This window comes from Vicugna pacos, chromosome 5 (assembly GCF_048564905.1).
Source record: "Vicugna pacos chromosome 5, VicPac4, whole genome shotgun sequence".
Taxonomy (NCBI): domain Eukaryota; kingdom Metazoa; phylum Chordata; class Mammalia; order Artiodactyla; family Camelidae; genus Vicugna; species Vicugna pacos.
This window is the reverse complement of record NC_132991.1, coordinates 78,046,391-78,061,876: the sequence shown is the minus strand read 5'-3', so window position 1 is coordinate 78,061,876 and position 15,486 is coordinate 78,046,391. Positions and strand designations below refer to the sequence as shown.

General features: G+C 47.0%; 1 protein-coding gene across 4 annotated transcripts in view; it reads right to left on the bottom strand.

Annotated features, from left to right (window-relative positions):
- Positions 1-15,486, bottom strand: part of SMARCAL1 (SNF2 related chromatin remodeling annealing helicase 1) — a 51,842-nt gene that overhangs the window by 30,905 nt on the left and 5,451 nt on the right. For all 4 annotated transcript variants that reach the window (XM_072961600.1, XM_006207276.4, XM_072961601.1 and 1 more), the window contains 5 exons: positions 13,800-14,039; positions 11,349-11,399; positions 6,641-6,827; positions 4,521-4,671; positions 3,032-3,190 (listed from right to left, as the gene is read on the bottom strand). In XM_072961600.1, the coding sequence (XP_072817701.1) occupies positions 3,032-3,190; positions 4,521-4,671; positions 6,641-6,827; positions 11,349-11,399; positions 13,800-14,039 (788 nt within the window). The remainder of the gene's footprint in view (positions 1-3,031; positions 3,191-4,520; positions 4,672-6,640; positions 6,828-11,348; positions 11,400-13,799; positions 14,040-15,486) is intronic.

The following is a 15,486-nucleotide window of genomic DNA, read 5'->3' as shown; positions in this document are numbered from 1 at the left end:
AACAGTCATGTAAGTGAACAAGGCCAAATCCTGAATGGATGGAGAGAAGGCCCACATTCAGCCTGGCCCTGGCATGGCATTACATTGAGTCTGCCTCCCTTAGCACGTTCTCATTCAGGGAGACGGCTGTGAGCCTGGATAAGGCCCAGGCTCCAGTGCATCTTCTCCATGACATTCCCGGCAAGATGCTTTATCTCTCAGGGACGGTTTTCCACCTGCCACGTGGGCTTGGCGACTCCCCTTCCCTCCACCTCACAGGATGCACAGAACAAACCACTGAAAGGTGGTTTGCTGGTTTGCAAGATGCATCTGACATCTGCAAGGCACTAACATAGTGTGCTGCAGACCCACTGTGTGCCGGGCACTGGTGTGAGGTGCCGCGGCCCCCACCAGCCACTCTGACACCTGCTCAGATCGTGTACTGCATGCTGTCACCAAGGTGGATGCAACACGGGACAGTGGGAACTTAGGGAAAGACGACGTGATTCTCTCCTCAAGGGACTGACTGTCACGTTTAGAATGTGGAGTTTGATTATTTAGAGCTCTGCATTCTGTGCATAAGCAAACTAGAATACGTCATATTTCACAAAGCCAAACAAATAACTAACACTTCTTAGTATCAGGGGGAAAATTCCAAGTTACTTGCTGTGTGATTCGGAGCAACTACTTGACCTCTCTACAGCGCCAGTTCCTCCATCTGTAACACAGGAACAGTAAGGGTACCTAACATTATCACGTTGTTGTCTTAAATGGACTGACGCACACGAAGCCCCTAAAACAGTCCAGCTACTTAGACAGTTATCAGTTGCCCTAAGACGGGGACACCAGGGAGATCCCAGCTCTGTCCCTGAAGATGATCTATGAGAAACCCTGTTCTGTTTCAGCTATGATGAACCAAAAAGGAACCCAAAAGCACAAAAAGGGGAGTGTGAGATGAATCCCCAAATATTAAGACAATACGTACTCTCAGAAGCCTGGGGTGCAACATTCATGCTCTTGTCTAATGATGATCCTGCCTGACAGCCAAGAAAAAGAGGTTTAGAAAGCAAAGTAGCAGAAAGTACAGAGGATACGGATGGGAACAGGCTCTTTCCACCAGTGGGTAAAAATGTACCACTATTATAACTCATCAGAGGGAGAGGCTTTATCCGAATCTCTTCTGAGAAGTGTGACATCACAGAACCAGCCCTTTATTCCTTCCAACAACATTGCTCTGAAATCAGAAGACGACAGGGTTCTTACTTAACTGAACAGACCAACACTGGTGGGGAGTGGCTTGCCAAAAATCATATGGAAGGTCAAGTGTTGAGCCAGAAACAGAAAAACATGAATTCTGAAGCAGATGCAACCCAGCTTTGATTAGTGTCTCTTCACCCTGCACCTGCAGGCAAATCAGGTGCCCTCTGTCACTGACAGTCTCATCAGCTGTGATGCCTTCCGGGCCATGGGAGGATTAGCCATCACACACAAAGTACCCCCTGGATGCTTCTTCCTCCTACACACTGTACAGTCATCACCATCATGCTGCAAGACTTCTTTTAATGTTTTCATTCCACATTTGTGCTGATATCTTTTCAAAGACGTACATAGATCTGTGCCAAATCAGTAATGACTCCTCCCAAGACTCATTACTCTTAAAGCTATGAAAAAATGCAAATGTTTAAGTTGGCATATGCTAAGAACACAATATGGTTCTCATGTCCAAATTACAAAAACAGACCCCCAAGGTCAGTGACTGTGTCTTCTCCTTCCCCTCTGAGCGCCCACAGTCCTTGGCTTCCAGGTCTCTGAATGCACTGGAATGGATTGTAAAGATCTGCGTGTGTGTCCACCTGTCCTGCTGGACTGCGGCTCCACAGAGGGCGGGGGCTAACCTTCCTCCCTCCACACCCTCCATGCACAGCACTGTAGGGCGCGGAGCTGGTTTCAACCTCTAGCTAGATGAGTGAGCGGATAAGCGTGCCTCCCACGGCCACCAGCCTGCTGCTGGGAAAACCAAGGCATGGTCTCTACCGCAGTCTGGTTGGCGGGGGCGATTCAGAGGCTCTGGAAGGGTTTTCTAAAAGCCTTTCCCTGCCTCTCCTTCCAGGTGAGATAATCACTGGGTTAAGAGGAGCAGCGAGATCTGGGAAGCCACTGCCCATGGAGAATCCTATTTTTAGAGGAAGAAAATACCATGGGCTTTTTCAAGTCACACATTTGAATAAAGGACATTTCATGTCACCTGGAGGCACTGGGTTTCCCTGTTTTGTCAGGAGGAAAAGTGAGGATAAACTTCCCCTGGAAATCACCCACCACACGCTTTGTCCTGGAACGTGTCACAGGACTGGGTGTGGGAACCAGATGGATGGGGACGGGGATGAGAGAAACTCACACCTTTTCAGAGCTATGTTTGAGAGTCATGTAGACACACTGAGTGCTGACAGAGGAGGCTGGAAGCAGGTCTCCCCAGACCTCCCTGATGAAGTATGAGAGGAGTTAGAACAAGGAAAGTTGGCAATTAAAAGATGTGTCGCCACATCTGAAAGCAGGACACTAAAGACTTCTTAAAAAAAAAAACAACCCAGGGTAAAAAGTACTTTTTTGTGGAGAGAACTGTCTTTATATTGGCTGGAAGAAAATCTGTCAGCTGTCTGAATGCACATCTAAGTCATCCCGACAAGAGGCACCAGATGAAGGCACACACCCATGCTGTCCAGCCTGCAGTTCCTGGAGCCCCAGTAGTCCTGGGTCCACATGTTCGCCTCCATCCATGACCCCACGTGGGGAGAGAGGGGCAAGAAACCCCTGGTGCAGAACCAGTAAATCACAGGTTTTTAACAAACCCCCAGGAGATTCTAACGTGTACCCAGGGCTGAGAACCACTAACTGAGACGAATGGAATATCAGTTTCCCACAAAACAAAGACAGTGATTTCCATTCTCCTAGAAACCTAGTGAGGCTCTGTGACATGGACATGGACACTCCTGGAACTTTTAAGAAGAAAGCTTCCACAGAGATAAAGCACTAAAGACGGTGCCAAGTCACTTACAATGATGACAACTTTAAAAGGGGTTTTGAGTTGCCTTTCTAACTTGCTCAGAAGGTCAAAACTGACAATGTTGACCAGGCCAGCCGTTAGGCAGTCCTTCCCAGTCACCACGACATTGATGCGGTCTGGCCTCAGAGACGGCAGCCACCGACGGAAGGCCTGGGGACGACAGGACAGAACAAAACTGAAATGATGATCCGGCCCGGCAGCAGACAGCTGCGACCCCCGCCAACCCACCCACTGACTCTCCACGTGGACCAATGTTAACGCCCCCTGAAAAGAAACTGGGTCTCCTTCCCTCCCCGTCCTCCTGCATTTGTCATAACCTTGTCCCACGGGCAGCAGTCATCTCCCTTGTGCTCAGACCCAGCCCCTCACTTCCCACTAACAGGACACTTCCCCTTGGTAAGCAAGCACCCGTTAGCAGTCACTTTGGGTGCCTGGGTTCAACTTCTGTCACCTTTAGCTGGATGGCAAGTTTCTGCAGAGAACGAATGCATCTCTTTTTAAGAATTTTATAAGGGATTGTTAGCAGAGCCTGGTACACCGAGGGCACTGATGATGATGAAAATATTCATGTCAGTGTTTGCTACAAAGCCAGTGGACAGCCACCAGGTGCCCCTGTGTCAGCAGCCGGGGGTCTGGTGCTCCCGGCAAGCCTGGGCCGACACAGTCCTGATACTGGAGTGCCAGTCCTTTTTCCAGGCTCCATCCTGCTAATAACCATCTTACCATATGACCCTTCCCTGGCATCTCTGAGGGTGCTGTGGGAATCGAAGACACACACAAATAAATGTGTGTCGAACTGTTAGTTCCTAGAGGTTCTGGCACAACTCAGATCGCAAGGACAGAAGAATGAGGTACTGGTTTGACGCACATTTTTTAAATTTCGCTTTCTCTCCAATCGGAGGGGCATATCGGGCATCAAGGCCCCTGGCTGCAGGCAAAGCTGCCTCTTCCCCAAGAGCAGCTCCCGGGGCTGAGTAAGAAGCCACAGCGTGAGGAAGCCAACGGCCACCTCGGGTAGCATAAAGCAGGGAAGAGCTACGGACGATGAACCAGGCCTTCCTTCCTCAACTTTGCTTGTGTGGATTTTTATTCGTTTCACAGGAACCCTCTGATCCTTGCATTTATGGCTGACAAAGCTCGTGGCTGAGTGATAACACAATGTTCATGTCGGGTTCTCCAGCCATAGAGGTTCCTAGGAGACCGTGACTATCCCAACCACACTGCCTCCTACAGGGTGCAAAGCCCCCGAGCCACGAAGTCAGGGGGTGCAACTTCAAGGCCTGAGCTTGGTAAGGCCTTGACTTTCCTCTCTAGAGGCGTAAGCTGATTCTAACCCAGAAAACCAGGAGCCTGGCCAGCCTCCTGCCTTCAGCTGAGACAAGATCTTTCAGGCTCCCCAGGTCTTGTTCCCAAACTATCATTTCATGGCTCTAACACTGAGGAAAACCCTTCTTTTTAAAACCACACCAGGAGAGCTGACCTGCTCCCAGGTGAAGCGCACGGATGAAGGTACCACCACCAGGAGCGGCCACTCCTTCTGGTAGTAGGCCACGATGCAGATGGCTTGGATGGTCTTCCCCAGGCCCATGTCATCGGCCAGCAGCAGGCGGCCTCTTTTCGCGATGGCAAAACTGAAAGCAGATAAGGTGAGGAGAGGGCACCACGCGAGTCCCACAGTGCTGGTTAACCCGCCATCGTGCCCCCACGTGAAGCCACCCTGCTGCTCGGCATGGGCTGCCTGTTCACAAGGAGAGACCTGCTCCCCAGAGCAGGAAGACAGAAGCCAAACAGGGGGCAGAGTGATAACAATGAAGAAAAGGCTACAAACAGGGACAATGTGAAATGTCGTCCAAAGGTAGGGAGAAGCTCTAGAAGCCAATCAGGTTGTGGGAGCCGAGGGAGAGGGTTCCAGGAAGGAGCCGTCCTCAGCCCAGGCCAGGTGAGGCCCAGGGGATGTGGAAGGAGGAGAGTGGGAAACAGCCCCTAACGAGGTGCTGGGAGGAGGGCGCTTGTCACATCAGGGATCTGCTGGGAAAGGAAGAAAGACGACGACGGGGCAGGGGGGTCAAAATAAGGCTTTCTCAAGATCAGAGAGGGCACTGTGTGCATAAAGCTAGCAAAGACAGAAGATGCTGGAGAAAAGGAGGACAGCCAGAGGAAAGGATGGAGCGATGGTGTCTGTCTAAGACGGGGCACCAGCCTCAGCAAGGGCTCTCATTACCCAGCAGCCTCCAGGGTCCCCCAGCCCTTCAGAGCTGCAGCCCTTGCCAACAGTGTGTGAAGGGGCGTGGAGTTATTACCCTGCTCCTTCAGAGCCCGACTGGCCTGGAATCCTAATTCCACCTCTTGGGAGCTGTACGCCTTTGTGCAAGCTGTCTGACTTCCTCGTGCTTCAGCTATGACGTGGGACTAACAGCAGGAAGCACCCCAGAGAGCACTGCCAGGGTGCATAATGTTTAAAGCCCTCAGAACAGCGCCTGGGGCCTGCGAAGGTGCTGAGGAAGTGTTTCTCTTATAACTATTATCCAGGGAGAGCCTTCTGTTTCAGCCTCTAAGGGGTAGCTATCCATTTGGCTTCAGCCCCCCGGTCATTCCCAAAGCAAAAAAGACCCCTGAATTTCATACTTTCCTTTTACCCTGCCTTGAGGTAGCCCAGCTTAGGAACAAAGTGATAAATAATGAGAACAAAGACAATGCCAGGATGATAAACAATCACCTGCTGAACGCCATTTAACAGGGTAGTTTAGTATTAAAGAAAAAATGCTGCACACATCGTCGAAGACGTGGATTTTGGCCCCAGTTCCCCTTTTGGAAGCTGAGTGACTTTAGGCTGTGACTTAGACTGTCTTTCTTGGTCTCAACTCACTCCTTATTAAAAGGAACTGTTTAGATATTGGAGCAGGCTGATACATATCTAAGGGATTTTGCTCTGTACATTAAAGGGAGTTTTCAATTTTAGTTCTAACAAAAGACAAAGCAAAACAAAAAAACCATGGAATTGACAGCCCTCTTCTCCCAATAGCAAACTCCTTGGGAAACGAAAACTGACATCTGGATTTAACTGGAAGTTCTGAGGAAAGGCTGTGAGTACCACTGGCAGTTTCAGAGCGATCGAGGAAAGGATGGCAACAGCCCCCACGCGCTGGCTCTGACGCCTGTCGGCCCGGGGGTGCCTCACACAAACAGCGTCTCAGTGGCGACAGGTTAGCTGGAGAGGCCAGCACACACCGCGTGGACCCAGCGATCTCTCTTGGAGCCATGAGGAGCCTGCGCTCTGAAGATGGGGGTCGTCCAGAGCTGGGTGCAGGCAACCTCTCTCGGAGTTAACGAAGGAGCCAGAGGGGGAAAGATGAAAGGGAAACCGAGCCCGAGCCCCGGTGAAAGGAGGCCCAAAGGATGTCTCGACAGATGAAGGACTGAAATGGCAAAGCATGTTGTCTGAGAGAGAGAGCAGCACCCCGGCTGTTTCATGCTAACACGCAGGCCCTTCTAGACGGCGGTGAAAGAGGAGCCTTCGCAAAAGAAGGAGCGTCTGCGTGAACCCGTCCGTGGTGAGTGATGACATCCGAGGAGAGGGCAAGGGGAAGATGAAGGACCTACTTGACCCCAGTCCTCTGGAAGGGCAGCAGGCTAGACACAAGCTTGGAATCCACCCCGGAAAGGTCTGCCTCAGGGATGTCTGCCACTGGACAGAGAGACGTCTTCTCGAGCTGAGAAGCGAAAGCCAGGGTGAGCGTCTTGGGCAAAGGATCCAGCTGAACTTGGGGAAGGCAGCGCGCCCTTTCAACTAGAAAAAAGAACAGAGGCGAATGAATTGGAGTGTCAATGCCCAGGATCTCCGTGGGGAAAGCAGGGACTTCGAAATACCAAGGTCAGGGGCTGGAATTCTGCTGCTTGCCATCTTCTCCCAACAGTAACTGGAGAGAAAACTGGGTGCTGACAGATGCACTGTGGAGAACTAGCTTGCCCTCTCTATTCCCACTGTCTGCAAACCAGAGGGCAGTCAGTAATGCAAAACTGATTTTCTTCACTACACAAACACTGGAAAGAGCAAAAATGTTTTTATGACTGATTTCTTTTAAAACCAAAGTAACTTTTAAAATTTATCTTGGTATTCCCATTCAATAAATAAGAACCCATGTTCTTAAAAAAAAATAATCAGCCCAGGAAAAGCAAGACTTAGAATGAATAAATCTTGTCTTGTTTCCACTCTCCCTGTTTTATTTTGACTCCGGTGTTTTAGCAGTCAGAGAATTCTAAGTCACCAGCTAACAACAGGCAAGGAAGCGCCGCGCTCTGTGCAAAGAAGCTGTTCAGCATTTCTGAGGAAGATCAGGAGGGCAGTGATGCTGACCACAAACAACAATTAAGGGCAGAGTCCACGCAAAGGCCGCCAACCAATCACACTGCACGTGGCCCTGCACACTTCTGACCCTTTCCATAAGAGAATCATCATCTCCCCTTGACAGAGGTGAGTTTTTTACAGGTGTCAGCAAGCTAAGGCCTGTGGGCCAAATCGGCCTATTACCTGTCCTGGTAAACAAGGTTTACTGGAACTCAGCCAACCTACTTGTGTATGGACTGTCAATGGCTGCTGTCACACCACGACGGCAGAGCTGAGTAGTTGGGACAGGGACTGCAAAGTCCATGAAGCCGAAAATATTGACTACCGAGCCTTTTATAAAAAAAGTTTGCCAACCCCTGCTAAGCTTAGAGTCTAAACTATTACTAAGAGTGACCAAGGCTCTCAGTTAAAGCTTATATTTAGGGTCTTCACTTTCTTCCAAGTGCGCTGGTTCCAGACCCCTACAGGATAGATGGGGAAATCTCGTCTTCTAGCCGAAGTCACTAAACCAAGTGGGAAAAATTAATTACTTGGTATCTAGATGGAAATGGAAGCAAATTCATTTTGCTGATTTTGCCTTCGAAGGAATTTAGCTTCACCTGATTTTAAAATTATTAAGAGGGGAAAAAAAACCCTTTATTCAATAGAGAAACAGAAAAAGAATAACCAGAGCTACAGACACAAATAAAACACAATTCTGGGGGGTGGAGGAGGCAAGCGAAGACAAGTTCAAAATTTTTAAAGTTAGAGAGAAGATGATAGACTAGAAATCTCTGGTGGTAGAATTATCATTAAACTACCCATCACAGCCGGCTGGCCTACAGTTGTAATTTTTAAGATGTTCTTCCCTTTGATCATTTCCTCTGAAAAATCTACTTAGAAGAATGAACATTGTTTACAGATCCTCAATTGCTCTTTATCCTTTACCTTTTCAGAGGCACCCAGGAGAGTTATAGTAACTCACCATGGGGTTAACTGTCTTCAAGAATCCAGAAGGAACCAGATAGAGAACGTGGGTCTCCTTCATTTCTACCCAATATCATTTGAAATCTAAAGTCGTTAATTCTCTAGTCCATATGTTTGTGCGTTTTCATAATCTCCTCACCACTATTCCAAGTCTTTTGCCACAGCCATCAATCGGCAGTTACAAACACTGGTGTGAATATGGAGGTCCAAGCCATCTACGGTCACCTTAAATTGCTTTGTCTTTTTAGTATATTTAAACCCATTTCGGTCTTTCCCTAAATGTATGTTCCAGTTATTTCTGGAAACAGTTTGCATGAACAGAATCACTATGATAAGAAATTAGGTGAGGTTGACGGCTTTAATATAAAAGAGACTGTCCATATTGATGCAGAAACACGTTTTATACTTTCAAATTAAATCTGAGCGTGCTGGTTTCTGCACACTTCAACAGACTGAGCACTCCATGCGCTTTCAGAACCCATTTTCATTTTAATCCTAGGGATCTTCAGCACTCAGATACCTGATGAAAGCTAAGAAAGGGCTGACGATCCAGCTGGGGTGAAATGTGGTGCTTTGTAAGCATTATGTCCTTTCAGCCACTGAAGAGGGAGAAATCCAACCTCCACTCTGTTTCCTACTGACTAGCGTCTCCCAGACCCTACGCTGCTCGTTCAGCCAGCTGGGTGTGTTTCTGAGACAGCCTCCATCCGCTGTCAATGGCTGTCCCTGCTAGCCCTTTCCCGTGCTGGGAGATGACAGCAAAGTGTCGTCTGGCTTCATGACTCATCGACAAGTCATCTCTGTGAAATAGCTCTCTGGCAGTATGCAACCGAGCCACCAGGAAGAGAGATGTTCGTGTTTTCAAATAGCAGCTAACAAGACCAGACCATCGAGGGGCACGCAGAACCCTCTGGACTGTAACAGGCAGGGGAAAACAGAGGGCCCTTTGCCAATTTCACTGTGGCCAAGAGAGCCCAAATCCGCCTGAGGAGAGCGAGGAGGAAGGCTCTGAGACGGGCCTTATCTGGAGACAGTAACAGTCGCACCCCAGCAGTGAGCACTCACACACTCAGCTCTCACTGCCCCTTCATCAGGTTCATATGCACGTGCCCACTGCTCAGGTCAACACTCTGACCCTACACATGAGGAACGAGACCTACGGGTGAGGAGGGAGGTGCAAAGTCCCAGGTTTACCGTCTGTTAACAGTGGAATCAGAACTAAACTGGGGACTGATATTCTGCAGCACCTCACCTCCTGGGCCTCTTAGCTCCTGGACCTGGCTTCTAAATTTCCTAATGGGTCATATCACAAACTCAAAACTGTAATTTCAGTCCAACTTGTTTGTAACACTGCAGTGTTCCAGACAAGGAAAACAACTGTTTCCTTTCTCTGGCTCCAAGCTTCTCCTAGTCTATGAAATGGGGAGAATCAGCCTTACAGTCTACAGGACATTATAACAAGGAGACAGCATGTTAAAAAGCAATCTGGACTCTAACTCTGAATTCTCAACTCAGGACCCTTGGGATTAGTGATATCAAAAGCAAAATCTTACGTGTAGCCATTATGTGCATTTTTCTGGGTGAAGAATCCTTTGTCTTCATCAGACATTTCAAGGAGTCCCTGGCCCACAAGACTTGGAACTATTATATATAACGCTATGTGAACTGTGAGTCATAGTTTTTCAACATTATGTCTATCTGCTAATGCTGTAAACATCCTGTTTTTTGTCCTTCCGTAAAAGTCAAAGCCTCTATAACTCACATATTTATATGTCTCTCTGTGGTTGAAAGACAAAGGGGTGAGAGAGAAATCATCAAAAATTCAGCTCTGGCCAAATGGTTTGCTCTCAATCACAGGTTCCAAACGGCACACGCCATGGGGTCTCAGATCGACGTCAGCCAACCTTCCTGCATCAGCGAGTGTTTGCTGATACTAAATAAGTAACTCATCATATTCAAACTTAACCTTGACTTTGCAGCAAGTCTTTCCTCAAGGAATTAAAAGCGCTTCCCTTTTATTTAATTTCTCTCAGTAGGACAGAAATGGATGAAATACACCTCCTCCTTTTTTTAACTGAAGGGACAAATGGGACCCAGAATATTCAATTACCTACCTGACACAGCAAGTCACATAAGGACACAGAGGGAAGGGACCCTCTTCCTTAAGGCCCTAGCCTGGTGGGCAAGACGGCTAATGACTTGGAGCCCCCCAGCTGGAGTATGTCTCTCTTGGCCTGACTGGTACCACCTTTGGTACCAGGAAGTCCTCAAAGGGTCACACAGGAGGAACCTATGCTGTACCAGCTTCATACCCCACAGGATCATGACAGCCTGGAAGATTGGTGACGGACAGGCTGAGATATGACCACACCCAGGAGATACACCATGCTGCTCTCTGAGATCCATTGCCCCACCCAAGCAGAACACTGAGAAACGTAAGCCCAAATTGGCTTCTCCTTCCTATAGTTGACCTGTACACAGAGCCCTTCCCTTGGTCAGTATCCAAAGCGCTTATTAAATGTTTACGCGCCCTGGCCTTGGCTTCAGAATTCAGCCCATTATGAAGCCTGTAACCACTAAGGCTCTCCAACCTTCACTGACCACCTGGTGCTAGAAGTAAACTGAGAGCCTGTTCTCAGAAGGAATTCAAAACAGCTTCCATTTAAGCCAAGCAATCCTAGCTCGCCTTTGATTCCCAAAGTCCATATACCCTTACTTCCAGTACTTCGATGGGTAGGAGGTTTCACAGGCCCCAAGAATTTGACCAGGACTGCCTCACCCTGATGGAAGAAGAGGCCCTGCGTTTGCCTGGGCTGCTATAAAGCCGCCACCCCAGCGGACAGGGACCATCTTCACCTCTACCAGTCCTGTATGCCAGCATGCGACATTAACGCAGTAGAGGGGAGGACGTGATTCTTTTAAAAGACATTCAATTGAAGGCAGATAATTAAGGCTTAGCAACAGCATGATATAAAACAAACAAGGGGGGCATCTCACTTAGTTTATTGTGCTCTTCCAGGAGAAAGTTCCACTTCCTGGTCTTGACATCTGCAATGACAAGAAACAAAGAGGAAAATGTGACACCTTGCTCTCGTATAATGTCATTGCACTTAATCACTCCCTGGTTTTATAACCCCCCAAGGAGACTCACGTGATGTGGCTGATCTTGGGTGCCTGGCACTATGGACACAGAAATTGAGAGGCCCTGTCCTCGTGGCTTTCACAGAATTCAGGGAGGAAAGACAGGCAAATGTGGTGACAGCACTGGCTTATAAGAGTGTTGATAAAGGGTGCTAAGGGGACACATCCCTGGGGACGGCCCTGCAGGTCAGGCAGGAATGCCCTGAATTTCCAAGGTCAGGATAATACTTGTAGCTTACACTTATTCAGTGCTTACCTTAAGACAGAGACGGTGCCAAGAGGTTCATACACACCATCTCCTTGGCTCCTCAATAGGCTACAAGCTGGGCACCATTATTAGTTCCATTTTGTACATGGGAAACAAGCTGCATATGTGGCCAGAGTAGTCAAACAGCCTTGGTTCAAATCCCAGATCTGCCACTTCCTGGCTGTGTGACCTTGGGCAAGTTATGTAACGTCTCTGTGCCTCAGCTCCCACATCTCAAAAAAAGGAGGATCCTACAGCCCCTGCCTCACAGGGTTCTTGTGGGGATTATGTAAAATTTAAATGTCAAATGCTTATGAAAGGGTATCTGGTAAACAATGCACACTCAAAAAAAAGGGGAGTAATTCTAAATCATGATGATGATAACAAGGATGCCATCTCCTGATTAGCACAGTGGAGCATAACCTACGTACATTAACTAAGAAGAGTGAGCATCTCACTACCCAGTGCTGGCCAATTACTTAGAGAGCTTTTCCGACCAATCAACCCACTGAGAAAAGCAAGCTCCAAATCAGCAAGTGCTTCTTCCCAGGCAGCAGCAGTTAATTCTTCTAGGTATGGTCACTGAGGGAGCAGGTGGTTAGGGAAATGGCACTGTAGACATAGTGAGTCCACTTCAGGAAAAAAGCAAGCTGGCCTAGGTGCAACCTGACAAAGACCAAAGGCAGACAGACTACTCTTTTTTTCCTTTTTTGTTATTTCCCATGATTTTTTCAGGTCATTTTGCTTTTTTTTTTTTTTTCATTGAAGTATAATCAGTTTACCATGTGTCAATTTCTACTGTACAGCATAATGTTTCAGTCATACGTATATGTACACTTATTCCTTTTCATATTCTTTGTCATTATAGGTTACTACAAGATATTGAATATAGTTCCCTGAGCTATACAGAAGAAACCTGTTGTTTATCTATTTTATATATAGTAGTTAATATTTTCAAATCTTGAACTCCCAATTTATCCCTTCCCACCATCTTTCACTCCTGGTAACCATAAGTTTGTTCACTATGGCAGACAGACTACTTTTGATATGGGAATAGTGCAGGAGGCCCTTTCTGACAACAGCTTGATCCTAACAATGGCAGGGCAGTAAACAGGAAAGTCTGTGGATAACTGCTATGGATGAAATGAAATGAAATGAAAAATAAAATAAAATGAAATGAAATGAAATAAAAACAGAGCCAATCATGGGTTTTCGATGTCTGCGTCTGGGCAGGGTTGGATGTCAATATTTCAGCTGTTCACATTCAGGTGGGAGGTTTTAAAGGTTTGTTTTCTACTTGCCAAAGGAAACACTAAAACCACTTCAAGAATGGGAATATGAATCCGTAAAAGCCACACTGTTTTCTAGAACAACATGGCCCAAGCTAAGAACGAAACCAAGGAATTCAGAATTCTTCTGTTCCTTATTCTGATAGGGCAGCTTTTGAAGAACCTCACAAAACATACAGCAAAACTGCTCTGCTTTGGCTGGTGGTTTTCAATCCTGACTGATTATAGACCCACCTGAAGATTTTTTTAAAATGCCAGTGCCCAGGCCCCACCTCAAGCCAATTAAATCAGTATCTCCTGGTGGGAACCAGGCTTCAGTGTTTACACTGGGGGTGGGGCTCAGAAATCTGTGTTTTACCCACCCCTCAAGGTGGTTTGGATGCATGCTCAAGTTTGAGAACCATTGGCTTTGTCTACCCAAAGGCATTTAATTCTATGGCAAACATCTATTTTTCAAGCTCTCCTAAGGACAAAATAAAAATAGGTGAGTTTAAGTGGCTGAAGCAGTAACTTACCTGCTTCCACCAAGAAGACACTGACCAGGTGACTGGGGAAGGAGTCTTCTCTTTGCGAGGCCTTTAAGGACAAAAGAGGCCCCACTACGTGTTCGACCACCTGGAACAATTTAGACAGCACCTTTCCATAGAGGAGCAGGCTAAGAAGACTCTATCAAGAAAGTCCTCTCTGAATACTCAAAGAGGGGAAGACACCCTACTCTGAGATCACAGACCACTGTGCATCCTGGGAGCGAGGCAGAAGCCAATTACTTGCCGTAATGTCTGGAATCCATCTGTTGAAACAGTGCAATCAGGCCTTCTGAGTAGCCGATGTCTGCCTCGAAGCGGGCCCGGGAGATGAGCATGCACTGCCCTTTGACAAAGGTGAGGGAGGGAGCTGCAGGAAGGCAGGCCTGGGCCACGCTGCCGCTGCCAGTGGAGGGTGGCTCCCTGCGGCCCTCGGCCCCTTCCAAAGGCTGCAGGGTGACAGCAGGGAGGTGTTGGGCTGCTCTCACTGCCAAAGAAGAAGAAAACAGAGATGACGACCCAGGAGGCTTTCATGCGGCCCTGGATGCTCAGGCAGGCAGAGGAGGAAAGCAGGAGCAGGGGCAGGAGTTACGTCTGGCAGGCAGGTGAGATGGGGACTGCCTGATGGGGAAGGCGTGCATGTGCGCTTTCACTGGGGCTTCGGGAATTTCAGTATTTCCTGAACCTGACTCTTCTATTCCGTAGGTTTCCAAATTTTAAAAATTCAGAATTCAGAAATGAACAGGGGAAAGAGGAACCTCAGCACGATGAGTAAACTTATTAGATAATTTCTGTTGCCGTGTCAGAGAAGCCACCCAGGTGCGTCAGCACACCCGAAACCACCCATTTAACCCTATGCCCAGGTGACTGCTCTGCCTGCCGCTGGGAGGACAAGGAAGGAACGCAGGACCATCAGGCCACAAACACACAGTTTGGAACCTTACTTCCTCTATTACTGACACATTTTAAAGATTAGTAGATTTGATGACATAAAACTAAATTGTCAAAAAACACAGGCTGAAATGAAAGGCAAAACTCCTGAATAAAGATACTTGCAAGAAATATAAACAGAGCTCATACTTTAAAAAAATACAAAGATAAGAAGACAGAGATGTAACCAATTCAAAAGAGGAGGGGAAAGGACTAATAGACATTTGGAGAAATGTGCAACTTCACAAATAATCAGAGTAATAAAAAGCCACGTTTTACTTATCAAACCTGTGGGATTAGGAAAACAGACAACAGCATTGCCAGATGGGAATAAAACCTTCTGGAAAACAGTTTGGCAATAATATATGGCAAGATAAAAAGTGGTCATAATGATTCAACTTCCAGGAATCTATCTCAACTAACAGTTGAAAATACAAAAATTTATAGACCAAAATGTTCCTTACAGCTTTAACACTAGGAAAACTGGGAGCAATTAAAATTAAACAAAAAGAAAATGATTTACCCAATTTCCAACCCATCCTTACAATGGAATGTTATATAGCCATTAATTTCTTTTTTTGGAAGAAATTTTGGAAAAGACAAAAATAACAAAAAACAATATTAAGTTCAACAGTATGAAATCATTTTTTTGGAGGCCAAAGTGGTTCAATAATGGATACATACACTTTTCATTACTCTGAACTGTTTAACATGCACCATTGAAATAAAAATGCTTATGCAGGAACACTCAGTGAAAAAGGCAAGATATAAATTAAATTGCATATATAAAATATTGTATATTTTAACGCACAGGAAAAAAGGCTGGAAGGAACAAAACTAAAATGCTAACGGTGTTTAAGTGAGTGGGGAGAGATGGGGGCTGTTTTTCTTCTTTGCACATTGATATGCTTTCCATATGACCGATGACGAGTGTGTGGTAGGTTAAAGAGGCAAAATTCAGAGGCATACCCAAAGGAGAGTGACAGAAAGACTGACAGAGATAG